Below are 27,465 nucleotides of genomic sequence, written 5' to 3' on the forward strand. Positions count from 1 at the left end.
ACACTAAGCCAATCTACAAAGAGATAGAATCTTACATTCATTTTAGTGGACATTTTATTTTCTTTATAAAAATATAATAGTGTTAATAACAATATAAAGAAAATAAAACTTTCATGCACCCTAGGGAAAACTGTAAAATGGTATCTTCACAGAACAAAGATTCTTCAAAAGATTAAAAATGGGATTATTACATAACCCAGAAATCTCCCTTCTGGGTATAAGAGTAAATCCAAGAGAGTTTAAACAGAATGTCAAAGAGTAAGTTCTCAGGGTTTATTCCTGCCAGCAGGCCCTCAGACAACCAAGGGGTGAGGTAACAGAGTTCTCTGGCAGCAGAACCACCAGAGACAAACTGGTGAAGGATGTCCAGTCATTGTGAAAAATCACAAGTTTATAGTACTGGAAAAAGAGGAAGGCCGAAGGGCAGTCCCGACAACACTCCCACCCAACAACGGCATTGTAAGTGGCCAGTAGGCATGTCTGGAAGCTGTGCCTCAGTCAATGGGCAGGCAGGCCATGACTCATGTGAGTACATAAACTAGCACATAAGCTGGAAGCCATGCCTCCGCTGAGTGTGGCTGGCAAATAGGATGTGGGTCACATTTGACTTCTTACATTTGTTGATCAGGGAAGTCCTAGCACAGCCATCCAAAGACAGAGAGACTGGGGTGCAGCCCACTGCTCTTGCTGCATGCCCAGTAACAGGCCAGGCTGAAGTCTGTCAGGGTTCCCCCAGGGACACTGTGTGCCTATGACCTCCCACATACGCTAAATAGACAGAGATCTAGGGGCAATCTCCCACAGAGAGTTGCAACTCAGATTCTTTACTGGCTATTCACAATAGCCAAGAAGCAGAAGCAACCAAATGTTCAGCAATGGATGAATGGATAAAGAAAATATGGCCTCTACATACAATGGAATAATTATCCAGCTTTGAAAAGTATAAAATACTATCACCCACTACAGTGTCTATGAATCTTGTGGATAAAAATAAGAAAAATAGCCCAGTAACAAAAAAAGAAAAAAAAAGATAAATACTTCATGATTCCACTTCTCTGGGGTATCTAAAGTCATCCAACTCATGGAAGTAGAAGGTAGACCTGTTGCCGATGGGGATAAAGGAAGGAAAAAATAGAGTAGTTGTTCTACATATAGAGTCCCAATTTCACAAGATGGAAACAGTCTGTTGCACAAACTTGAATGTAATTAATACTAAACTGTACACTTAAAAATTATAAGGATGGTAACTATATATGGCTTAATAATTTTTAAAACAATGATTGTGATAACTATTTTAGCATGAATAGAATATTTATGTATGTATCAGGGATACATAAATGAGCAAATGTAGAAAATGCACAATATTCTCTTTTTACTTAACTGAATTGAGTAGTTGATGCAAAGATGCATAGTAGGTATTCACTAAGAACTGTATTTTTCTCTCTCTCCTTTCCCTTTTCTCTCCTTAACCTGTCCTCAAATCAAAATCCATTCACAGAATCAAGACAACAGTGTAAAGAATGAAGTGCTCTGCTCTTCTGTTCCATTTACAGTTCTCTACAACAGGTACAGAAGTGTTAGTTCGGGAACAATGAAAAAAAGGTGGACAGAAGCTCAATGACAGCCTTTGGGAACCAGATCGCTTCTTCCAGGTCAGACCCAAGATGGCTGCTCTGCCACTCACTCAGTAAGCAAACATCTCAGTACTCAAGACCTTCAAAATCAAACAAGATTTTTATTTTAACAAAATAAATTAACATTACAATTACTGTATCACATTTGATCCCAAAGTAAATAAATAAAAAGAAGATAACACATATATGTACAACATGCATTTTTTTTGCTAATCAGTGAAGCAATTTTTTTTTAATCTTACAAATGAACAGCTTATTCCATCAGGAAATACCTCATTCTACAACCTCTTTGAATTGATTTTCCATCAACTTCATCAAATTTTGTTTCTTCAATTCTGTTTGGGTGAAAAATCCCATAATAAACAATAAGAAAGGTAATTCCAAGGAGCAGAGAAAGAATTATGGTGATACTGATAGTTATAAAATATTCTGAACTAAAAACATGGAGTGGATAAACCCAGAACACAATCAGTATCCCCAAGGTGATCAGTACCCTTACACTATAATAACAGGACATTGGACATTTGGTATTCTGGCCCTTAATATTAAAAAATGTAGCAATAAGAATGAATCCAACAACAATCCTATATAAGAATTCCATACTTAAAGAAGTACAAAACTGAGTTTGCTGCTTAAATGCCCACATTACACCTAAAAGCCAGAGAAACAACAATAAAATTAAAGCAATTTTAAGATTTAAGAATAGAAGAAGTACAACACTAAGCATCCATGATAACAATGTAAATAACTTGTAAAAGAGATATGTGGCTTTGGCACAGTTTCCATTAAGCAGATTTTTATCGGGCAAGGACTTTCTTAAAGCTATTTGATAATCAACAGTTGACCAAGAAACAGCACAGCAAGAGACCATGATGGACAAATCTATAAAACAAAAAAGAAATGATATGTTACATGGGACTAGTAACAGCAATGCTGAGCCATTAGATGCAACATATGCCTTATCTGTGTACACACACTTACACATGTCAGACACTTTAAATTCTTATCCCTTCTAGTCCTTTGAAGTTGGGCTTGAAGAGATTTATTACTTAACCCAAGTCACAGAGCTAGAAAATTACAGATGAGCTTGAAGCTACAACTTTCTGATTCCAAATTTGAAGTACTTAACCACTATATTAGATTGTTTTATAATTATTCTAAATAAACTCACAGCGTTAATTTATTGAACAACTGATAAACTGGAAACTGAATACTCTGGGAGTGAAGAGATAATAACTTTTCTAGCAATTTTGGTTTTTAACCCCTACTCCAATTAGGTTAGTGTAGGAGTAAAAAGAGGAAAGTTTAAAAGAAAACTTGATGTATTAGGCATGAAATGTCAGCAAGCTGAATTTCCCAAACAACAAGATGGTATATCAAAGTAACAAGTGTGTTCTGAAACTAAAAGATTTCTAGATTTGACATTTTTCCCCCAACAAATAACATAGAAACAAGTTCATTACCATTCTGATAATGCCAAGTCATTATCAACCCTACTGCCAAGAGGGTCATATTCAAAAAAAAAAAAAAAAACAGAAGACATTAGAGAAACAGGAAAGTGTCAGAGCAGAATACACTGGTACTCATTCTGCATTAAGCCTTATTGGAGGTCGACATAATAGGAAAGGCAGTCTTACAATTACTTTTCTATCAATGAAAGTAACAAAGACAGGGTCTTACCAATGGATATTAATGGACATCGAAGTGTATCAATAGATACACTTTCTTCATTTTAGTGATAACACTGGTCTCACAATCTGGATTTCTTTCTTTTATTCATTGATATAAAAATACATGAAACAAAACATCTCTTTGCTTCAAATTACGTTTTTCATGTAACTGGTTTTAATTTATACAAATTAATATATAGTTTTTTAAATAAGACAGTTCTATAAAGCCTGTAAGAAAAATAGTATTTTGCTTTACTCTTCCCCATCCCTCAGTTAGAAATCACTATCAACTCTTATAGCTTTTCTTATGACATTTATTGTCATATTTACAGATAAAGCACACATTATTCTTAATTTAGCAGTTTAGCTACTGTTTATCAATTGGCTGTTTGGAAAGAGGAAGATTCCACATATAAACACCTAAGTGCATCCTCTTTCCCCTTTGTCTCTCCTCTCATCACCCTAGGAGTAACATCAGTTCTTGATAACATCAATAGCCAATATTTTCTCATTATAATCACAGCTTCTTTTTAACTGCTAAGCTGCTGGCTATAGTGTTTCCTTTAAAAATTCCCAGTTTTCCTGAGGTTAATTGCCTTGTTTCCTTACTTTCTTAGTTCTTTTTCAGCGACACAATTACTATTAGCAAATTTAAATTAACTAATAAGTCTAGGTATACACGGTACATCTATGAGCTTTTGTGGCTTTTTCCCTGTTAAAATGCCATCTGGGTGCTATAAAACTACTGCTCTTACGCTTTACTTTCTGCATGTTATCTTTTTAAAAAGATTTATTTCATTTTCTTGGAGAGCCTGATTTACACAGAGAAGGAGAGAGAGAAAGAAAGATCTTCCTTCCTCTGGTTCACTCCCCAAGTGGTTACAACGGCTGGAGCTGAGCCAATCTAAAGCCAGGAGCCAGGAGTTTGTTCCAGGTCTCCCACACAGTTTCAGGGTCCCAAGGCTTTGGGCCGTCCTCGACTGCTTTCCCAGGCCACAGGCAGGGAGCTGGATGGGAAGCATACAGGACACAACCGGCGCACATATGGGATGCTGGTGAATGCAAGGCCAGGATTTTAGCCACTAGGCTACCACATCAGGCCCTATTCTTTTTTCAGGACTTCCCTTCAGCTCTCTTCTGTACTGATTTCTATTTTCTAACTTGTATCTTTCTTTCTTTCTGTATTCTCATGTTTTGATTAAGCCCTCAAGGATGAGCAAAGTTACAAAGAAGTTGCATTTATTTAAATTTTTAGATGTTGGGCCCAGTGCAGTGGCCTAGCAGCTAAAGTCCTTACCTTGAAAACACCAGGATCCCATATGGGCACCTGTTACAATCCCACAAGTCCCGCTTCCCATCCAGCTCCCTGCTTGTGGCCTAGGAAAGCAGCCAAGGACGGCTCAAAGCCTTGGAACCCTGCACCCACATGGGAAACCCTGAGGGGACTCCCTGCTCTTAGCATCGGATCAGCTCAGCTCCGGCCATTGCAGCTGCTTGGAGACTGAACCAGAGGATGGCAGATCTTCTCCATCTCTCTTCTCTGTATATCTGACTTTCCAATAAAAATAAAATAAATCTTTAAAAAATAATAAATAAATACTTACATGATTTTAACTTCTCTTATATTCTACCTCTTTCATTTTCACATAATATTCATTTTTATAGCTTTCTGTATCATTTTCAACTTTGATATTTACTTCTTTAAAGTAACAAGACAACTGTTTTATACTTTGCATTCGGTAATTCCAAAAATTTAAATTTAAAGGTTTTTTTTTTATTTTTATTGGCTATTACTTATATTACCTTTCGCTTTTGGCACTGTAAACTATGGTTAGCCATTCATCTTCCTTGGAAAACTAGTTGTAAAAATTATTTAAGGACAAAGATAACATGAGTTCTTCCAGGAGAATTACTGTTTCTATAAGACATTTCTCTACCTACCACTAAACTATATACACAGCTTGATTTTTTGTTAGTTTCTTGCCTTCTTTTTGAGATTAATCAGTAAATATGCATTTTGCTTACAAATCTTGGTGTAACTTTTCAAAGATATTTTTTCCTATCCTACTCCACCTTAATGCAACATGTCTTGCAGTCTCTTTGAAATCAAGACTGAGGCAGGTAACTGCCCTCACATGGGAGGCTCAGAAGAAGCTCCTGGGCTCCTGGTCTCAGCCTGGCCCAGCCCCAGCCATTACAGTCATTTGGGGAGTGAACCAACCGATGAAAGACGGTTTTCTCTTTGTCTCTTCCTCTCTCGGCAACTCAGCCTTTCAAATAAATAAATTTTAAAAAATACCAGAAAGGGTCCAGCACAAAGGCTCAACTAGTAATCCTCTATTTGTAAGCACTAGCATCCCACATGAGCAGAGGTTCGTGTCCCAGCTGCTCCGCTTCCCATCCAGCTTCCTGCTTAAGGCCTGGAAAAGCAGCTGAGGACGGTCCAAAGCCTTGGGATCCTTACACCCACAGGGGGATCCCAGAGGAGGCTCCTTACTCCTGGCCTCAGAACAGCTCAGCTCTGGTCAGTGCTGCCATTTGGGGAGAGAATTAGCAGAGAGATGTTTCTCTCTGTATTTCCTTCTCTCTGTAAATCTCCTTTGCAATGAAAATAAATGTTTTTTGACATAATATGAATGAAAATAAACTTTTTTGACAGAAAACAAAAGATTCCGTTTTAGGGGCAGGCATGTTACACAGTCGGTAAGATACTGCTTGGGAAGCCTGCATCCTATGCCAGAATGCTTGAGTCAATCCTGATTGTACTTCTATTTCAACTTTTTTCCAATGTGTCAGCAGTAACAGTTCAAATATCTAGTGACCTAGACGGAGTTTGGGTTTTTGGCTATTGCGATATTTGGGAAACAAACCAGCAAATGGAAGACTTTTTTCCCTCTCTCTCCCATTCTCTTTCCCTATGTGTTTCTACCTTTAAAATAAACAAAACTAAATAAATTAAGAATTTAAAAAGAAATTCTTACACTGACTGAAGTTTGCTTGACCATGTTCTAGAAAGATGTAGAGCTGAAGAACAAGTTGAGGGCAGCCTTCCAGGTAGGTCTCAAACAGCCTAAGCATGCTCAAATCCGTCACTCTGTCTATAACTTCTTTAAGTGGATCAATTTGCTCTTCCATGACATTATTAGCTTTGTTGCTATATTTGAAAGCTATGTGGTAACCATTCTTCAAAGCAAACCAATACCTATAAACATGAAAATAAATCTTCAGTCACATGTTCTTTAGAATATCTATGTGGATATAAATAATTTTGAAGAAAGGAACAAGTGTAAGTATGGAACTGTCCACAAATTGGTCTCCAGCACAGATTTTTGGGGGGAACATCTCAACTTTTAAAATTTATATTTCATAAATTTTTTTGTGTGCTTAATGTGCTGGTTAAATGCTATGCTTATTAAGGATACACAATCACATTTCATTTTTTGTAATAGTTATATAAGTAATATTGGTTACATTTTAGAGATAGAAAAACAAGGCTGAAAGGGGGAGAGCAATTCAGGTAAGCTACACAGAGAGTACAGGGCAGTCCAAAGATCCGAACCAGAACTGACATTTCTTAATCACACTGCTTTCTGGATGACAAACCACAATATTCAACTCATGCAGTTTGTTTTAACTTTAATACATTTACATATTCTCTTATGGGAAATCTTCTTTCAATTTAATATAGCAAACAAAAAGTACCTGGTCCTATAAGGTGCCAGTTTCCTTGACTATCACCGTTTCAGAAAGTACATTTGCACCTCTGTGTATGTGTCTCTCTCTGTGTCTCTGTCTCTGTCTCTCTGCCTCTGTCTCTCTGGAGAGTTATCAACCTGGCTGGGAAGGGCCTGGGCCTAAGATGCCACCTGCAAGCCAGGGTTGGTCGCTCAGCCCTTCTAGCTGCCTGGTCCAGGTGGGATAGGGCCCAGGACTGAGCACAAGCAGGGGTCAAATAAAGAGTGCCATGTGGGGGACACAGCTATCAGCAGTAACTGAAAATTCTCCGGCTCATGAGATGGACACATTAGAAGAGACTGCAGATAGGCAAGGCCTATGCTCATAATCATCAGGAAACAGTTACAGATGATGTGATGAATCTACCCTTAAGCTTAATGGTTGGAATTTTCTGAGTGTGAAATGAATTGCCATAGGTAGCAAGCTAACTTTGGGTCAGGAGTTAGAGGTCACATCTCCCCATCACCCCACCCCCCGCATAAAATCTTATTTCTTGGCCCAGCACAGTAGCCTGGCAGCTAAAGTCCTCGCCTTGCATGCGCCAGGATCCCATGTAGGTGCCAGTTCATATCCCAGCTGCTCCACTTCCCATCCAGCTCCTTGCTTGAGGCCTGGGAAAGCAGTCAAGAATGACCCAAAACCTTAGGACCCTGCACCCGCATGGGAGACCCAGAAGAATCTTCTGGCTCCTGGCTTCAGATCAGCTCAGCTCTGGCCACTGCGGCACATGGGGAGTAAACCAGCAGACGGAAGAATGTTCTGTCTCTCCTTCTACTTTTCAAAAAAAAGTCCTATCTGCCTACCTGTCAGTCCAAATGAACCTTCTCCAGGAAGTACTCCTGCTCATCTGGGCCCTGGGGATGGTTCCAGGGCCCCATTCCTTCCAAGGCTCAAAACAAGCCTGGCAACAGGAAGGGGGCTCTCTCTCTTCCCACCCACACAGCAATGGAGGTATCTAAATTCTGTAGAACATAGAATCAAACCAGAATAAGCTGGTATAGATCTGTAACCCACCCTACCAGTCAGCATCAAAGACTAGCCCAACATGCTGTAACAGCTCAGCTCTGCAAGAGTTACACTAGCTCCTCCCCCATTGATGGCCTGAGAAAAGCTGAAGATAGCTCCAGTACATGGGCCCTGCTACTCATGAGGAACACCCAGTTGAAGCTCCTGGCTTCTGAGTTTGGCCTTGGCCATCCCTGACTGTAGCATCCATCTACTAAATGAACTAGCAGATAGAAGATCTCTTTCCTGCTTTTTCTTTAACTCTGTTTTTCAAATAATTACAATCAAGAATAAGTGTTAGCACTTAAAGTAGTACATTTAAATAATACAGAAAATTCACTTATTAGGAATTCTTCATGTTCCTGTGATTAGATTAATGAAGAATTAATTTACCTTCTTGGAAAATATAATACATCATGTTCATAAGTGCATAGCTGTTAACTTTTATCTTACAGTTATTCAAAACTTTTATTATTAAGAATGATCTAATACAACTAAATAAACAGTAGCCAAATATTTCAGTATATTAATTTTGCATTCCATAAATGGAACTAAATGCTTTAAAATGTTTTGATCCTTAACAGAATTAAATGCTGTTACTTATCAATATCCCAAACACTAAAATACACTTACTATTTTGATATAACCTTTTTAATATTAAAATGTATTTGCTATTAACATAGCAAAAATATAGTATGAAATCCCAAACACAACATCCCCAGATAAATTTGCTTTTAAAAGAGTTTGGAAGGCTGATTTACAGAGAGAAGGAGAGACAGAGAGAAAGATCTTCCTTTCGCTGATTCACTTCCCACGTGCCACAACAGCTAGAGCTGAGCCAATCTGAAGCCAGGAGCCAGGAGCTTCTTCAGGGTCTCCCACACAAATGCAGGGTCCCAAGGCTTTGGGCCATTCTTGACTGCTTGCCCAGGCCACAACCAGGGAGCTGGATGAGAAGTAGAGCAGCTAGGACACAAACTGGATTCTGGTACTTGCAAGCTCAAAACTTAGTCACTGGGCCCAAAAGCATTTTAAAATGAACTTCACTGGCAGATGTTTGGTGTAACCATTAGCACACTGCTTGAAACAACTGTAATCTATATTAGAATGCCAGAATTGAAGTCCTGGCTCATTTCTGAGTCCAGCTTCCTACTAATACACATCCTTTAAAAAAAAAAAAACTATGAGCCAAGTAGTTGAGTCTGTCACTAATATGGAATTCCCGGACTGAATTCCTGTCTCCTGGCTTCAGCCTGTCCAGTCCCAGCTCTAGGTATCATATGTCTGTCTGTGTATATGTGCTTCAAATAAAAATAAATACATTTAAAATCATTGTGCACTTATCTGCTTACAAGTAATATTAATAATAAAAGTATCAGGACACTTAGAAGAAATTCAAGGATAGAAGTAAAAAATCCAGGATTCAACTCCAGCAATTACTGTTATAATTACAGCAAGATTTATCGCCCCCAAAAAACCCATGCAGCTATTTAAACTCTAATGTCTTAATGTTAATAACTGATCAAGAATAGAGACTTGATCTAATGATGGCATGTGAGTGGTGGTGTTGGAAGGTATATATCCATTGGGATATGCCCTCAGTGGCTAGTTCTCCCAACAACTTTATTTCAGTTCAAGTTCAGTCTAAGTTTTCTCTCTCCTTCCTCGCCTACCACGAATCCTGACTCTACACCCACTAAGAGCAACCTCCATCAGACTCTGGAATATGGGGTTGCCTTATCCTGTTATCTCAACTGTGAGGAGGAACAAATCTTTGCTTTCCCAAAAAACCTCCTTTCAGGAAGGTACTGTAGTTGAAGTGGCAAAAAGCAGACCAAATGCTCATCAAAGCGATCTGCAGCTCAGCTTCCTCACATATTTTTCTTCTTAAGAAAAAGGCACAGAAATATATTTTGTTCCAAACTGCTCCTTCTGCCACTGTTTCCCTCTCCTGTAAATGGTGTTAACATTGGCCATGTTGTTTAAATCAGAAACAATGCAAATCATTTCTAATCTCTGTCTTTTTCTCACACCCTACAAATATTTCTCAGCAGGACTAGAAGCACAAGATGGCCAATCACAGTAGGAAGGCATAATTGTGAGTAGAAGGTAAAAGTAAAAGGTGGCAGGAGGGGGAAAAAACGGTGCTGAGCTGAGCTGCAGAAGGAAGAAGCACCTGAGCTACTCTCGGGTGGCCTACGGAAAGAAGATAGAACTGGTTGGATGGCAAAAAAGTTGCACAAAAGCCCCAACACTCACAGTCAAAGAACAAAGTGAGTAAAGGGGAGTTACAGACCAGAAAATAAACCCAGCCCAGAGACAGCAGGCTTGTAAACAGAGCCAACACAAAGGGAAACTGATCAGTTGGGCTCCCTCTGAAATCCCCCCAAAAAAGAGTGCTTGGCTAGAAGCCACAGGAACAAAGTTCTGGCTCCGACACCTATGAAGGGAGGCAAAGCTAAGTAAAATTCTAAAGGCTGCCAAGCGCTTCCAATCATTGCATCCACACCCTTGGGGAGCAAGCAAGCCAGAAGACGGACCCCAGAAAGGAAAGTGGTGAGCAGGGTTAATGCTAGACACAGCAGGTCCACACCCAAAACCCTCTGAAAGACACCAGGATGACCCAAAAGAGTACATGGAGACCAAAGGGAGCAGAAAATGGATCTGGAGCAGCCCAGCCAGCTTTAGCAACGAAACGGGCAGAAACAAAACACAAACACACAAGTGGACATTGAATCCTCCAATGTCTGCGAGTGCATGTAAAGTGGGAGAGGAAGTGAAGGTATTCTGGGAAAGCTTTAAGAAGAACCCTCCAGTCACAGTGGGAAGGAACCCATGCGGGAGCACAGGTTCGTAAGCACACAGTGGACATACACAGACAGCAAGCAGCCCCAAGCACAGCCAGCAGAAAGGAGAAAAGCTGCCACTGACAGGCCTGCAGCTCTGTGGCTCCACAACTGCTCTGGCACCTGCATGAATAGTCACCCCAATATCTACAACCTAAGTGGCCCAGCAGCCCGACACTGTGCCCAGTAGCACAGTAGAAGTCAGAGACATACAGCAGTCCCCCTGCCACTGGGTAGTCATAAATGAAAGGATGTCTGCTTTGAAGTCCAAAGGACTCCCCACCAATCCCACAAAAAAGGGGGGATTCTCCCCTGCTACTGTTTTTGAGAAGCCTCTCTACTCATCTGCAGAATCAGTCACCAACTAGGGCAGAGAAAGAAAAGATCAAAGAGCAATGCAGCTTAAAGCCACAGCAATAGCCTCCCCAGCCCTGGGCACTGCTGGGACCATGAGTGAGAGAGGCTAAGCAGATAAAAGTACCACCAAAACCCAGGAGCGGCCAGGGCAAAACAAGGTGGATGGGGCTGTGCTGGCTGCAGAGGCTGAGGCAGGACCACAGTACGGGAGCCTCAGGCTGAGGCTCTCCAGAGGCACCAGCGCAAGCATGCAGCCCTCCTGCCAGGTCAAGAACAAATATGGAATTAGGCACTGAAGCAGAAAAGTCTACCCACAAACCTGTGGATGACACAATGGAAAGGCAGACCTGCCTGTAGAGAAAACCTGCATTTCTGAAAGGCAATGGCCAAGAGTAACACAAGAACCAAAAGCAACATAAACAAGGAACCAGCATTTTCGTCAAAAATGAGCCAAAGACCATTTCAAATCTTAGAGCTACAATATGAAGACACTGAGGATCTCCCAGAGAAAGAAATCCAAAAATAACGATAAAACTCTTCAGAAACAATACGAAACAAATGTAAAACCTTAAAGAACACATTACAAAGGAGATACAAATTTTTTTCAGATTTTTTAAATTATATTTTTGGCAATCTTTACATAGTTAATTAGGGTAAAAGGTTCAAGCACTATAGGAAAGTGGGAAAGACTATTATTTCCATATTGTTTCCTTCATGTTTAAAGGGGGTATTATAAAACAGAATCAAATGAAATGAACACTACAGTAGAGCAAATTGAAAACACAATGAAAAGCCCTACCAACAGAATGAAAGACACAGAATTTCAGAGCTAAAAGACAACTCATTTGAAAATGTATAATAAAAAATACAGAAGAGGAACCTAGTACAGCTGAGAAAACCATCAAAGAACTACGTGAAACCATCCAAAGATCAAACATAAGAATGACAGAAGTTCCTGAAGGTGTGAGAAAAGAAGAAGATTTGAAAGAAGTATTAATGAAATAATAAATGAGAACATCACCAACATGGAGAAATAAAGGGCACACCAAATACAGGAAGGGCAGAAAACCCCAAAGAGGCTCGACCAGAAGTGTCCTTCACCTCGGCACATCATAATCAAGCTCACTTCAGTTGAACACAAAGATACTGAAACACGCATATGAGAAACATCAAATAACTTGTGCAGGAACACCAATCAACTTACAGCTGACTTCTCACAGGACACCCTTTGGACCAGAATTGAATGGAATGACATATTACAGATCCTAAAAGACAGAAACTGTCAGCCTCAGCCCAGAAGAATATATCCAATAAAAATTTCATTTGAATTTGAAAATAAATTTTAAAAACTCCCAAAGCAAACAAAAACAGAAAGACTTTCCCTAAAAATGTTGCTTAAAGATGTACTAAAGACAGAAAAGAAAAATGAAACTTACTATACCCAATGAAGACAAAGCTAGAGAACATCTCAATAAAACCACAAAAGAAACCTAAATCAAACTGTGAGAAACTCAATGCTAAAATGACAGGACCAAGTCACTACTTGTCAATATTAGCCCTGAATGTAAATGGCTTAAATTCAATAATCGAAAGACATAGGTTAGCACACTAGATCAAAAAACAAGACCCACCATCTGTTGCCTAAAAGAGATACATCTCATCACCAAAGATACACAAAAACTACAACTGCAAGGATGGAAAAGAATACTCCATGCTAATGGAAAGAATAAACAATCTGGTGAGTCAACTCTAACATCAGATTACATAGCCTTCAATAATGAAAAGCATTAAAAGAGATAAAGAAGAGACACTACATAGTGATTGAGGCATCCATTCATGAAGATGAAATAACAATTATAAAAATATATATACAAAAATGCCAAGGTTCCTACCAATGTGAGACAACACCACACATCTTCTCATACAATAATGAAGTAAAACTGAAAGCCAGAAAGCCAAAATACCCCAGAAAACATATAAACAGTTGGAAACTGAACAATGCTGCTGAATGAACAATTATAGAAGAAATCAAACAGGAAATTTTTTAAATTTCTTGAAACAGAACAATTATAGAAGAAATCAAACAGGAAATTTTTTAAAATGACTTGAAACAGACGAAGGCATCAACACAATGTGTTAAAACTTGTGAGACACAGCCAAAGCAGTGCTAGGAGGAAAGTTTATTGCAATCAGTGCTATGTCAAGAAACTAGAAAGGCACCAGGTAAATAACTATAGTTCTAAAGGAGTTAGAAAAACAATAGCAAATTAATCCCAAGATTAGCACACACACAAAAAAATAATCAAAATAAGGGATGAAATAAACCAAACAGAAATCAAAAGAACAATGCATAAGATCAATGAAACAAAGATCTGATTTTTTGAGGAAATCAACAAAATAGATCCCCCACTAACCCAACTAACCCCAAAAAGCAGGGGTGGGGGGTGGGGCAGACACTAATCAATCAGAGATGAAAAAAGAAAACATAACAAGGGATATTGCACATGTACATAGAATAATCAGAAACCAATACAAGCAACTATACACCAACAAATCAGAAGACCTAGATGAGTCAGGTAGATTTCTGGATACATAAAATTTACCAATTTACTGAATCATGAGGTAATAAAAAATCTAAATAGAACTGCAACCAGAACAGAGCTTGATTTAGTAATTAAATCCTTCCCAACAAATGAAATCCCAGTTCTGGATGGCTTCTGAGCCGAATTCTACCAAACATTCCAAGAGGAATTTACCTCAATTCTCCAAAACTTATTGAACACAAAAGAAAAGGAAGTAATCCTTCCAAACCCTCTTTATAAAGCCAAAATCACCTCAACACCAAAACCAGACAGACACACGGAGAAAACAAACCACTCCTGATGAACAAAATGCAAAAATCCTCATCAAGATACTAGAAAACAGAATTCAACAACACATCAGACAGGACCAGGTGGGATTTATCCCTGCCATGTGTGGATGGTTTAATACACACAAATCAATAAAGGCAATATGCCACATTAACAAAATAAAGAATAAAAACCACATGATCATCTCAACAGATGCAGAGAAGGCATTTGATAAAAATTCAACACCATTTCATGCTAAAAACCCCCACCAAAACCATGAAGAGACTATATCAGCCAGTGGATTCTGAATAGTTTTCATCATGGTTGGAACAGCGAGATTGGCAGCAATTCAGAAATGGTGAACTATCAAAACTGCTTGAGCAGGACCCTTGGAGCAAGCCTCACTTCGGGGACCTGGGATGGGTGGAAGGCTAGGTGGGGCTTCTCCCTTTGTTTCTCCCCTGACCCCAGATACGGAGGGGGGAAATGATGGTAATAGTGTAGAAGTAATGGTCTTACCCAGTTTCCTATAGCCCTAAACCCTTTGTACCCTAATTAACTAAGTAAGATTATTTTAAAAAAAAAAGCAAGATATGCATAGAAGGAACACTCTACAACACAAAGCAATTTATGACCCAATGCCAGCATCATATTGTGGCATTCCACAGCGTCCCTAAAAGCTTCCCACCGAGATCTGGAACTAGACAAGGATGTCCTCTATCACCACTGCTATTCAACTATATACTGGAAGTTCTAAAAACAGCTATTAAGCAAGAAAAAGAAATTAAAGGAACTCAAATTGAAAAGAGGATGTCAATTTATCCCTGTTTGTCAGATTATATGATTCTATACAAAGAAGAACCAAGAGTCAACCAAGAGACTATTAGAACTCATAAGAGAATTTGGCACGGTAGCAGGTAACAAATCAATGATCATAAATCAATGACCCTAGTATACACAAATAATTCCATGGCTGAAAAAGAAGTTGTAAGGACGGTCCCTCTCAAAATAGCAGAAAACAACCTTAAATACCTTACAATAAACCTAACCAATAAACATGAAACATTTTAAAAAAAAATAGAAGAAGACATTAAAAGATGGAGAAATGTTCCACGTTCCTGCATCAACAGAATCAACATCATCAAAATGTCCATATGACCAAATGTAGCATACGTATGCAATGTGATTCCAATAAAAATTCTAACAACATTCTTAGATCTGGAAAAAAATGATACAAAAATTCATCTGGAAACACAAGAGACTACAAATAGCCAAAGATATCTTGAAAAATAAAAATAAAGTTGGAAGAATCACAATCCCAGAGCATAAGACATATTATAAGGCAATGATAATTAAAAGTCTGGCACTAGTATAGAAACAGAGAAGATGATCAATGTATCAGAATAGAAACCACAGAATCAAATCCACATACATGTACAACCAACTAATCCTCCACAACAGAACTGAAAATAAGCCAGGGGAAAAGCCTGGTCTCCAACAAATGCTGTTGAGATAACTGAATAGAAGCCTGCAAAAGCAAAAAAAAAAAAAAAAAAGCAAGACTCCCACGTGTTACCTTATACAAAAATCAGCTCTAAATGGATCAAGGACCTAAATCTGCACCTAGATATCTAGATATCATCAAACTATTAGAGGGAAACATAGGAAGCACTCTACAAAAATCAGGCATTGGTAAAGGCTTTTCAGAAAAGTCACCAAAAGCACAGGCTATCAAAGCCAAAATAAACAAATTGCACTGCATCAAACTACAAAGCTTCTGTACAAAACTGTAAACAAAGAGGCAATCAATAGAACGTGAGAAATCCTTTGCACACTACACAACAGATAGGGGCCCAACATATAGGATTTATTAAGAGTCAGAAATACAACAGCAAAACAAACCTGTTAAGAAATGGGTGAAGGAAATAAGCAGATATTTTTCAAAAGAATAAATTCAGATGGCTAATAGACACATAAAAAAAATGTTCAGGCTCCCTAGCATTAAAGGAAATACAAATAAAACCACACTGAGGTTCCACCTAACTCCGGTGAGTATGGCCTACATATAGAAATCCAACAACAGCTGCTGGTGAGGATGTGGGCAAACAGCTACCCTACCACAATGCTGATGGGATTGTACACTAGTATGGAGAGTGCTTAGACAACTTAAAATTGATCTGCCATATGATTCAGCTATCCCACTCCTGGCAACATATCCACAAGAAGTGAAACCTACATACAAGAAAGCAACCTGCATCTCTATATTCATCACAGCATAATCCACAACGACAAAGACACAGAAACAACCCAGATACCCATCGAAAGAGGAATGGATAAAGAGACTGTGGCACATCAACTCTATGAAATAATACTCAGTCATTAAAAAGAATTAAATTCTACCATTTGCAAGAGAGTGGTCCCAACAGAGTCCATTAAACTCAATGAAATAAGCCAGTCTCAAAAGGACAAATACCACGTGTTCTCTGATACAGGTGAACCTTCATTTAAACTCAAAATAAGAAGATACATTGCTAAGCACCTATGTACATATACTTTCATAAGTCAATGTTGTAATGGTGACTAGAGTACTGGTAAAACATAGAAGCACTACAACGTACACCTCTACTCCTGACTAAAAGAAGGAACCCAATGAAACTGCTAAATATACCTTGACAACAAGATACTAGATTCTCTACCATTGTTTATACCTGCAATGCTATAACACAAGCAAATATCAGAATGTTGGAATTATGACTGCAGCTGAACAACTATACTACTGTAAAATACAGGGGAAAGTGGGTAGGGAGGAAAGGAAAGGAAGACGGAAAGTCCTATACCTATAAATCCATATAATGGAAAGCATAAATAAATAAGTAAATAAATAAGCAAAAATTTTTTAAAAGAATACTTAAGACCTATTTACATGAGCAGATGGGGGGAGAAATCCCAGGACCTATGGAACTTTATCATAAAATAAGTACAAAATTTTAAAAGACCTATTTGCATTGTAATTTCTTTCTTTAACTATAAAATGTAGTTTTAAGACAATATGATTCTCAAGGTTGCTTATACCTCTATGATCACACTACCTAACCATATGTTTAATTTAATTAAATTAATAAGTAGTTTTTAATTGAAGATACTACTCAGCCATTAAAAAGAATAAAATCCTGCCATTTCCAAATAGATGGTTCCAAATAGAAACCATTATAATCAGTGAAATAAGCCAATCCCAAAAGGACAAATATCAAATGTTCTCATTGTTTTAAGGCAACCTTCATGTAAAATATAAGCTCATGCATATACATACAGTCATCTAGAGGAACAGTAAAAAAGAGACTATCATATCAAGAGGTGAACACACAAAGTAGTATGAAGCTCTACTTCCAAATCAAACATGGATTCCCAATAAAACCGTTAAATATATCTTGACAACAGGATGCTGGACTTTCTGCCATTGTCCACACCTACAGTGTCAGGACACTCTTAAATAGCAGAATGAAGGACTCGTGACTATTGTTGAAGAACTATACCATTGCAATAATAAAGGGGAAAGCAATGGGGAGTAGGAGATTTAGGGATGAGGGAGAGGAAATCCCAAATTCTATTGGAACTGTGTCATAAAATTAATTAATCAAGTTTAAAAAGTATCTTTTAAAAAAAACTAGTGTGCTCTCAGATTTGCAAGTAATGTGCCATATGCACACAATAAAACAGGTAAAAGTCTTAAAATACAGAAATGTCTTTTTCCCTATCAAAAAAAAAAGTATGCATCAGAAGAAGCACATTAATTAGGTAAATGAAAACAACTGTGACAAATCTGGAACATTCTAGCAGCAATGATTCACATAAGCCCTAACAGTGAAGAGCAAGTAACTTTTGCCCTACTTACAAGCAGGAGACCTTTGTACATTAGACTAACCAGACACAGAAAGGCAATTACTGTTTATACAAAGAGCAGTGTTAATAATCAAAAGTGTACACTCACCTTGTAAGGACTCCCCCTTGCAAGCAATGAAGTAGAAGAAAACAATTCTGAATTTCTTGGCCTGCTTGCTTTAAATCAGCTTTGAACCAAGAATAACTAAAGCACTGGACCACAAATGTTCCAAAAAGCATGAAACTTAATGTTAAAACACCAAAAATATATTGTCCTTCACGGAAAAATTTAGCAGATACCCAGATGTCGACAATTAAGTCAGTCATATATATTATAATGCCAAGAACTGACATCATAAAATTGCATTTAGTGTATTTCATGATTGTATCAATATGGTTCTTCTTATATACCAACTCCTCTTCTCTGATAAAAAAAAAAAAAGAAAAAAGAATACCAGAACAAATATTATTGCTTTTGGTATAGCACCAAACTATATTTTCTGCTCCCTAAATCTATCTAGATGAGTAAATGTTATTAAATCAGAACACCAAAATCAAAGTGACTAATTTTAACTTCTTTTAAAATCTCCATCCAAGGTCCAATGTTAGAAGGCTTTGTAAAATCTTCTGCTTCAACGATCTTCTTTAAAGACAACACCTAAACTGAAACATATACATAACTTTTTTAAAAATCATGAGTACTTGACCATGGCATTTTATCATAGGTCTATTTTAAGAAAAATAATACATTAACACTAAATATAGTTCTCACAGTTTATGGTAAGTAAAGCTGACAATTCCTGTTAGACTCCAGTTATCTATCTTCTAAAAACACAGCTTACTCTGAGATGCTTATCACAGGATCATTTATACTGGGGGAAAAAGACTGGAAACTACCTAAAAGTATCATCAAAAGGAAATGGTAAAGTAAATAAAGGCAGATTCATAAAATGGAATATCACAAATCTTCTAAAATGTATTTAACAAAAAAAGCACAATAGCAGTGAACATTCTTCATGTACATTCGACCCAGAAATTCTATCCAAGGGTCTAGCTAAGGAAATAATTGTGCGTGTGTATGTGTGTGTGTGTGTGTACACATATTCTTTGCAAAGCCTTTTTTATGACAGCAAAAAACTGAAAACTACACAAATAGTGACTGAAAACCCTACCTTAGTAAATTCATGATACAGTCATAACAAAGGACACACTATACAAGCTTTATAAATAATGAAGTAACTCTGAACTGACTTCATATAACTTCTAACAAGTATGAAGTGAAAAAAAAAAGAATGCCAAAATATAAATACAAAATTTATGGATTGAATATCTATGGAGTGGGAAAGGGAGATGGGAGTAAATGCAATTCCAATCATTTATTCTCTTGAGTTTTTATAACATACTTACATGCTACACAATTTAATATAAAAACAACAGTAAATGATACTTAAGAAGAATTTTAGTGAATTCTCACTACTAATGAAGCCTAACATGCCAAACCATGTATCAGTCACAGGAGCTAAATGTTGCATACGATATAGTTAGTATACAACTTAAACCTTACATCAAACTCAGGATCTACACACCACCCTAATGGATTCATTTGTATTTTTTTTTTTACTTAATCCATTTGAAAGACAGAGTGACAAACAGAGAGAGAGAGAGAGAAAGATCTTTCATCTGCTGACTCATTTCCTAAATTGCTGCAACACTCAGGGCTGTTCCAGGCCAAGGCCAGGAGCCTGTAACTCCTCCAGGTCTCTCATATTGTGGTAGAGGCCAATTACTTGAGTCATTTCCTACAGCTTTCCAAGAGAGATTATCAGGGAGCTGGGTCAGAAGTGAAGCAGCCAGATTCAAACCAGCATGCCAAAATGGCACGCCAGAATCAAAGGCAGGAGCTTTACCCACCGTACCACAACACTGGCCCTAGAAAAATAATTTTAAAATTTCATTTTTCCTATCCAAAAGTCCATAAATTTCCTGTAGATCTCTTATATTAAAATGAAGGACATAAAGCCCAACACAGAGAGAGAATTTAGAAGAATGAGGTTGTACAAAGAAGTTCTATTTAGTTGAAGTAAGCAAAGGTTAGTTAGAACCTATGATGTACTATTTTAGGTTCTTGAGATATAAGTACACAAGAAACAAAAAATCCCTGTCCTTGTGGCACTTGCATCTTGGCAGAGAAAGTTAGTCAACTAACAATAAAAGCAATAAATGAGTAAAATAAGTCTTATACTATAAGGTAAAAAGTGCTAAGGAGAAAATCCAAAGACTGGTGAAAGAGAGCAGGAGTTGGAATAGAGGCGGTGCCATCCACAAATGGATGGTAATCTTAACTGTGTTGGCCAGGGCAGGACTCACTGAAGAGTTGGTATTTGCATAGTAGAATTAGCTCTGTGGGAATCAAATGGAAAAATCTTCAGGGTGAAAAACATAGCTGGTTCCAATGTCAAATGCACTGGATTTCAAGTATGTCCTCCAGCAACAAGTATGAACAGAGATTCCTTACCATGGTAATACTGGAAATGTTTAATGTGTAACCCAATCATGTCCTAAGAGTACTCTAAAAATATATAATTTTGTAAACTTTAACATCCAGTATTAAGAGCAATTCTGCAAACATAACAGAAGAATAGAGAATAGTAATGGTAGCCAACATTACTGAGTGATTACTACAAAGAAAGTATCTGGTATATATAATTTTTTTAATCCTGACAAATCCCCGTGAGATGTATCACTGGCCCTTCTTCATGGACCTGAAAACCGAGGCTTAAAGATGTTGAGTATTAAGATGAGCTGCCTCCACTGAATAAAGTGTGTTTGCCTCTAACACTTGGGCTATAATTTAAAAACATCACACATCAATTGAGAAGACAGAAAACCGTAATAGTTGTTTGAATATGACACAGGCATATCATTCTGTACATCAGAGACAGACTGATACCATAGAGTATTATTCTTTTCTGGAAGGGAATAAAATGAAAGGAGAAAAGCAGTTAGAATGGCAAAGCAGGTAGTGCTAGGCCTTCTAAGCAAAAAGTCTTTAATTTATTTTCTCTTAACTTATAAGAGTCTTTAATACTCTTCTCAGAATTGACTCTTCCCCCATCAGAATCAGATGTATAATGTCCAAAAGGCTAAGATCTAACTAAAATGCAATAGTGCAGCTATATTTTTTAATGTGAATAGAGTCTTTAAATGATACTATGATATCTAAGCACTCCATCTTTGCATTTCCTGCCTCAGTTCTCACAAACTTTTACCTGGCATGAATAAGGAAAACACCAAGCAATCCTGAGTTAAATTTTACCAAATGGGAAGAACAATTGCCAAGAAACTGAAATCACATTGGCTCAAAAGAAAGATACAGCAATGTCCACAGTCAGGCAGAACACAAAACCCAAAGCAGGAAAGCCTGTACAGGACGCGAACAAACACAACCATGCCCAGAAAGAGAATCCTTGCTCTTTCAATAAGCTCCACAGCTGCGTAACTTATACCAAATACAGTTCATCTCTATCCCCCCAATTCATCATTGCTCCAATACCTCTTAGCAGAAACAATACCACCAACAAAATGATCCTTCACACGGGACTTCTGACACTTTCTAACTTAACTGCATGGTTTCAATTCAATTTCATTCAGAAGCCAAGCTATCTGAATATCTTACTGTCAGCTGAAACGGCAGACATGAAGTTTGCTCACTGGACATGACAAAACAGCCACCGAAAGAAATAAAATCTAGGGAATTTTCCCTTCTCCACCAAATGTAAACATATAAAATATAGACTTACTTGTCAAATAAAAGTCTCTTCTGGAAAAGTGCCATCTGATGAGTTTTTTTTTCTTCACTAGAAGCAAATATAGTTAGAAAGTGTAAGTCTTTAAGATCAGAAATAAAATGAAACTGAAATCATGTTAGTCTTCCACGGCCCTTCCTGAGGGCACAGAATCTACCTCACTGAGCACAGCGTGTCTCTTCATAGCCGTCTCCCTGAGAGGAAGAAATAGCGTTGCTCCTTCAAAGGCTGACAAGGTTCCATGCTTTCTCTGTATTTGCCAACTAAGTCTAGAGAAAGTACAGTTGGTCTCACGGCATATTCAATGGACAAGAGACGCTACCTGGAAAGATGAAATTCTTGAATCTGATATAGTGCTACAGATTTTTTTAATGCCAATAACCTAGCCATATCTATATTTCCAGCATATGACATGGAACTTTTCAAATCCTATGGCCCAACAGCATATACTTGCTGTTCTCTATCATTCAAATAAACACTGTTGCTTTCATTTCCAAGCATTTATTGAAGGTTGTTCACAGTCTCTAGAACAACCTCCATCTCTCTGATGAAATTCTATCAATTTTTTAAGATTTTTTTTAAATTACACAGAGGAGTGACAAAGAGAAATATCTTCCATCCAGTGGTTCACTCCCCAAATGGTCACAACAGCCAGTACAGAGCTGATCTGAAGCCAGGAGCCAGGGGCTTCTTCTAGGTCTCCCATGCAGGTGCAGGGTCCCAAAGCTTTAGGCCGTCCTCAACTGCTTTCCCAGGCCACAAGAATGAATGATTATAAAGAAACTGAACAGGATGTAAAAATCCCTGATCTTGTTTCTTAAAGAAGTTAAACTCCCATTGCACCAAAAATATGAGTTTTACAACTTTAGCTTAGATCTCTTTTCAAATCTCAACCCACATACCCAAATGTATAACTACAAATGGCCATGGTATAAATAGCCATATCCCAAAGCCATGTTCATTATCTATCTTCTGTGCTCCCCTGCTGCACTCTCCTCGGATGACTCTAAACAAGTTACTTTTCAACTATTTGAAAAGTTACTTTTCAACTATTATTGAGCCCATTTGTTTTCCTCTGTCAAATAAATGTCTTGGCTATACATTAAGTAAAGATGGAAAAACAAAGAAAATTCTAATTTCAAAAGGCAAACAAAAACAAAGAGGTAAGAGAAAAGAGCAGCCCGAGATCCACGAAAAACAGTGCAGTCTGAGAAATCAGTGCTGTAGCTTCCTCTCCAGCACCCATTGGGTTTTTTTTTCTATCAGGGTTTAAAGGGTTTTTTTTTTTAAGATTTATTTATTTTTACCTGATTTACACAGAGAAGGAAGATTTAGTCATTTATTTTCTTTTAAGATATAGTTTATTATTTTTATTAGAAAGCCAGATTTACAGAGAGAAAGAGAAGGAGAGACAGAAAGATCTTTCATCTGCTGGTTCACCCCCCAAGTGGCCACAACAGCTGCAGCTTAGCTGATCTGATCCAAAGCCAGATTCCAGGAACTTCTTCCTGGTCTCCCACAGGGGTGCAGGGTCCCAAGGCTTTGGGCCATCCTCTACTGCTTTCCCAGGCCACACACAGGGAGCTGGATGGGAAGTGGAGAAGCTGGGACACAAACCAGTACTCATATGGGATGCCGGCAATAGAAGGTGGAAGATTAGCTTGTTCAGCACAACACTGGCTATAGTTTTGGGCTTTGAGGTTTTGGGGGGTTCTTGTTTTGTTTTTGTTTGCTTGCTTGTTTGTTTGAAAGGCAGAGAAAGAGACACACTAACGAAGAGGTGACTGGAGGAGAAACAAAGACAGATCTTTCATCTGTGGTTCATTCCCAAGTGTCCACAATCAGCAGCGGGCACGGCCATAGCCAGGAGCTCAGAACTCAATCCAGGTGTGCATGTATTAGCAGGATGTTAGATCAGAAGCAGAGTAGTGAGGATTCTAACCAGGTACACCACTATGGGACAGAGCCCCCCAACTCACTTAACTACTGTGCCAGACATCACAACACTCCAGCAGTCATTAAAGACCAAAAAAAAAAAAAAAAAAGATGGGTGGCAGGTGGCAGGGAGGCACTTAACCCAACAGGGTTAGGAATAACCTAGGGTTGGGCCTTCCACCTGCACAGGCACTGGAGTGCCTGGTTCCTGCAAATAGAATTCTGGTTCTGCTTCTGACTCTAGCTTCCGGCTGGTGTGCACCCTGGCCGGCAGCAGTGATGGCAGCAGGGGGTGGACCTCCTGCACCCACACGGGAAACCCGGATCAAATTCTGCCCTCTGGGTTGGTCACCTAACCCAGGGCCCAGAGCAGGCATCTGAGGAGTGAACCAGCTGATGGAACAGGTGCACAATAAACAATTTTTTTAAGTGGGTTGGGATAGTGAATAAATTCCACATCCCTTCTAAGGTAGTTTTTGAAGTAGTACTTATATATAATTGTCATATATAGAAGCGGTTTATCACAGAAGCTTTGCATTTTCTTTTAGGTACCTTTTTTTTTTAACTTTGCAAATGGGAAGCAACTAGCAATACCAGGGTAGTTAACACGTGATCCACTTGAAGAAAGGACTCAGGACAGATGGAGCAGGTCCCTTCGTTCTTGGACATAAAACTCCATAAAACCAGCCTGTTTGGGAAGCTGGGCACATGGAGAAACACATCATCTCCCCGGAGGTCAGAGCTGGTGAGGGCTGGCAAACACTGGCCCCTGGGCCAGTCTCCCAATCGCCATGTCTACCTATAAAATGGACGCAAAAACAGTGCCTGCCGCATCATATTGTCTTCAGGATTAAAGACGTGTGTGAAAAGCATTTAGCACGCCACTAAGCGCTCAGTAAAATCTGTCAGTCCTATTTACCACAAAAGACAAGCAGGGCTGCTCCTCACAGACACCCCAGCAGTGCCTCAACTCCTGACAGGAATCCCTTCCTGGGATACAGTCCTCGCTCTCAATGAACTAGCCTCACTCCTGTCTGCCTTTCGCCCACGCGACTCACCACGTTAAAACGTCTCCCATCTACTTGGATGCACTCGCCAGCCTTGCCACAAACTCCCCAGCGAGGTACCAGGTTGTTCGAGAACACCACTCGTCCGCCTCGCCTCCCGCCTCCTCAGGCCACGCGCAAGCTGGCTCCTTCCCGCCGCCACCGCCGCCGCGACCGTCTGCGCAAGCGTGCGGCTGTCCGCGAGCCCTCGGGCCCCGCCCCGGCCCCGAGGCCCCGCCCCGGCCCCGAGGCCCCGCCCCGGCCCCGAGGCCCCGCCCCGGCCCCGAGGCCCCGCCCCCGGCTCGTGCACGTCTGGCCCCGCCCACTCCCCTGCGGCCTGGCAGTTCCCGACCGGCTGCCTGCAGGGCCGCGCTCGGACTCTGCACCCTGCGCCCAGGCCCGCGGGTCCGTGATCGGCTTCCCGAGTGGGCGACGCGCCGGTGGCCTTGTCGAGGCGGAGATGGCTGCCACGCTGCAGCGTATTGAGCAGCTGTCCAGTCGGGTGGTGCGCGTGTTGGGCTGTAACCCGGGTCACATGACCCTGCAGGGCACCAACACCTACCTGGTGGGGACCGGCTCCAGGTAAAGGTCTCCCCTTCCCCCTGGCACACACGCCGGCCGCCAGGATCCCCGGAGCCGCCGCAGCCGCCGGAGCCGCGACGGCTTAGCCCGGGGCGGAGCGCTGCGAGCCCGGCGGCTGGGCCCGAGCCGGGCAGGACCCAGCTCTGCGTACCCAAGCCCGCTTGTGCAAGCTCCGCTCAGCTGTTGCCCCCGGGTGGTAACCTCTGTAACCTAGGGAGAAATCCAGAAAAAGAAGGGCAGTCTCACTGTTTTGAAACCGGTTTGCTTTTGCTTGATAGCTGACGCTCGGGAAACCATGCTTAAATTGTTGAGAAGTTATCCTCTGGGTTAAGAGTCCCAGAAAGTGTTTAAAGGGTTTTTTGCTCAACTCGGTTTGGTTTGGTTTTAGTTTTGTTGGTGTTTTTGCCTGGCATTTCACTTGCTTGCAAGCCTCGGGGGATAGAGTTGAGGGCATTTCCTCAACCAAGCAGCAGAGGGCAGGTCTTCCTTGCTTTCACACTATCTGGGTTCCTGACATGGCCCACACTCCCAGAACGTGTGGGTAAACAGGCTCTGAGGGTAACCGGGTTTCTGTTCACTTGTGTGGCGTCGTTTGGGTAGTTTTGAAGAGGGAGGGACACCTCTGTTTCTAAGAAGCTGCTTTTTCTTTTTCTCTTTTGCCCAAATGCTTCATTAATGAAATTATGCAGAAGTGGGGAGGTATGTTGTACTGCCTAGTAGCCGGGTACTTCAAGTTCGCGGGTGGGTCCACCTGGGGCGCGAACTAGCAGATGCAAGGTGTATGTCTGTCCATTTCTCACTTTCAGACAAATCTTGTACAAATCTTAAGAATAATTAGATTTCAAAAAATGTTCATTTTGGTGCAAAAAAGTTGAAATGTATGCAGGTTTTTTCATGATAGGCATTTTCCCTGGACTTTTTGGAAAGCCTCTGTAATTTTTTTAAAAGATTTATTTATTTGTTTGTTTGTTTGTTTGTTTGTTTACTTGAAAGGCGGAGAGAGAGTGCTTCCTTCCCCCCAGTGAGCCATAAGCAGTGGAGCTGGGCCAGGAGCTTCCTCAGGATCTCTGATGTGGGTGCCACCCTGAGCTGCTTTCCCAGGCTGTTAGCAAGGAGCTGAATCTGAAGTGAAGCAGCTCGGGATCACCTGAACAGACACACTTCAGTGAGGGCAGCAGGCCAGCGTCTCAGGCACCACAGGCAGCGACTTAACCTGCTCGACCGCAGTGCTGCTCTCAAGATCCTGTAGTGAGCAATATCTGTGTAGTACTGGTGCTGGATGATCCCACATATGGACAACATTCAGAGAAAGAAGTTATGTCTGTCCTGAACGTGCACAGACCTTAGATTCTTGTCATTATTCGCTAAACAATACAGTGTAACAGCTATTCTAGTTTAAGGTGATTTAAAATTTATGGGAGGATGTTATAGATAACATGCAAGTACTGTTCCATTCTCTAGAAAGAACTTGAACATCTGAGGATGTGGGTACCTGCACAGGTTCCTGGAACCAGCCCCCTGGGGTCACTAAGGGACAACAGTTTCTATGAAGCCATGAATTTAACTGTGCTGTCAGGATGTGACAACTAATAAAATACAGCTGATTACCAAAAGTACAAGTTGAGGTATGTGCAGTGTTTGCCTTTTTCCAGTAAATGATTTTAGAAGCAGCAGAGTAGAAGTACCGTACACCAGCTAGGCAAAAGGTTAAGTCCAGAGTCAATGAGACATGGCTGAGAAGGCACGTGAACTTTTAAGCTGGCTCCAGAATCCAGAATGATGGAAAATTTGGCAGGAAAAAAAAAAAAAAACCTGTAGGGTGTGTGCCTTGGGTGGAATTCCTGCTACCCAGTATGTCTATAGGCATTCTTGCTTCATTATGTCCTGTTAAAGAAGTTCTGATGTCAGTATCTAAGATAAAAATTGTGTTCAGTCAAAATCACCCTGTGAAATTATAGGAGAATATACAATGTTGTAGATCAATGTGCTTACCGTATCAGTTAAATACACCTGCTTTTCTACCTGCATTGAAACAGATGGCTGCTTCTGTTTAAAGAACCAGATGAAGGAGTTAGTAGGCATTTAGAAGCCATGTTGTATGCAATATACAGGCTGTGTCTT

General features: G+C 39.8%; 2 protein-coding genes across 2 annotated transcripts in view; one reads left to right on the forward strand and one right to left on the reverse strand.

The window, feature by feature from the left end:
- Positions 1-1,578: 1,578 nt before the first annotated feature.
- XKR9 (XK related 9) lies at positions 1,579-18,356 on the reverse strand. Its single transcript, XM_040995728.1, has 3 exons — positions 18,085-18,356; positions 6,286-6,506; positions 1,579-2,516 (listed from the first exon to the last, which is right to left on the reverse strand). The coding sequence occupies exons 1-3, from the start codon at positions 18,354-18,356 to the stop codon at positions 1,888-1,890; spliced, it is 1,122 nt and encodes a 373-aa protein (XP_040851662.1). The 3' UTR covers positions 1,579-1,887.
- A 6,765-nt stretch (positions 18,357-25,121) lies between these two features.
- The window catches only part of LACTB2 (lactamase beta 2), a 32,702-nt gene continuing 30,358 nt past the window's right edge, over positions 25,122-27,465 (forward strand). The window contains exon 1 of the mRNA XM_040994456.1: positions 25,122-25,344. Within this exon, the coding sequence (XP_040850390.1) occupies positions 25,223-25,344 (122 nt within the window). The 5' untranslated portion in view covers positions 25,122-25,222. The remainder of the gene's footprint in view (positions 25,345-27,465) is intronic.

This window comes from Ochotona curzoniae, unplaced genomic scaffold (genome assembly GCF_017591425.1).
Source record: "Ochotona curzoniae isolate NIBS_2020 unplaced genomic scaffold, NIBS_Ocur_1.0 contig_1071, whole genome shotgun sequence".
In the NCBI taxonomy this organism is placed as follows: Eukaryota; Metazoa; Chordata; class Mammalia; order Lagomorpha; family Ochotonidae; genus Ochotona; species Ochotona curzoniae.

Coding starts and splice junctions, on each gene's coding strand:
- XKR9 (XM_040995728.1), bottom strand. CDS start 18,356: ATGAAATACACTAAATGCAATTTTATGATGTCAGTTCTTGGCATTATA. Junction 6,507..18,084: donor CAAGGGGGAGTCCTTACAAG/GTGAGTGTACAC, acceptor TCATGTTTATAG/GTATTGGTTTGCTTTGAAGA. Junction 2,517..6,285: donor TCAAGCAAACTTCAGTCAGT/GTAAGAATTTCT, acceptor TTTGTTTTATAG/ATTTGTCCATCATGGTCTCT.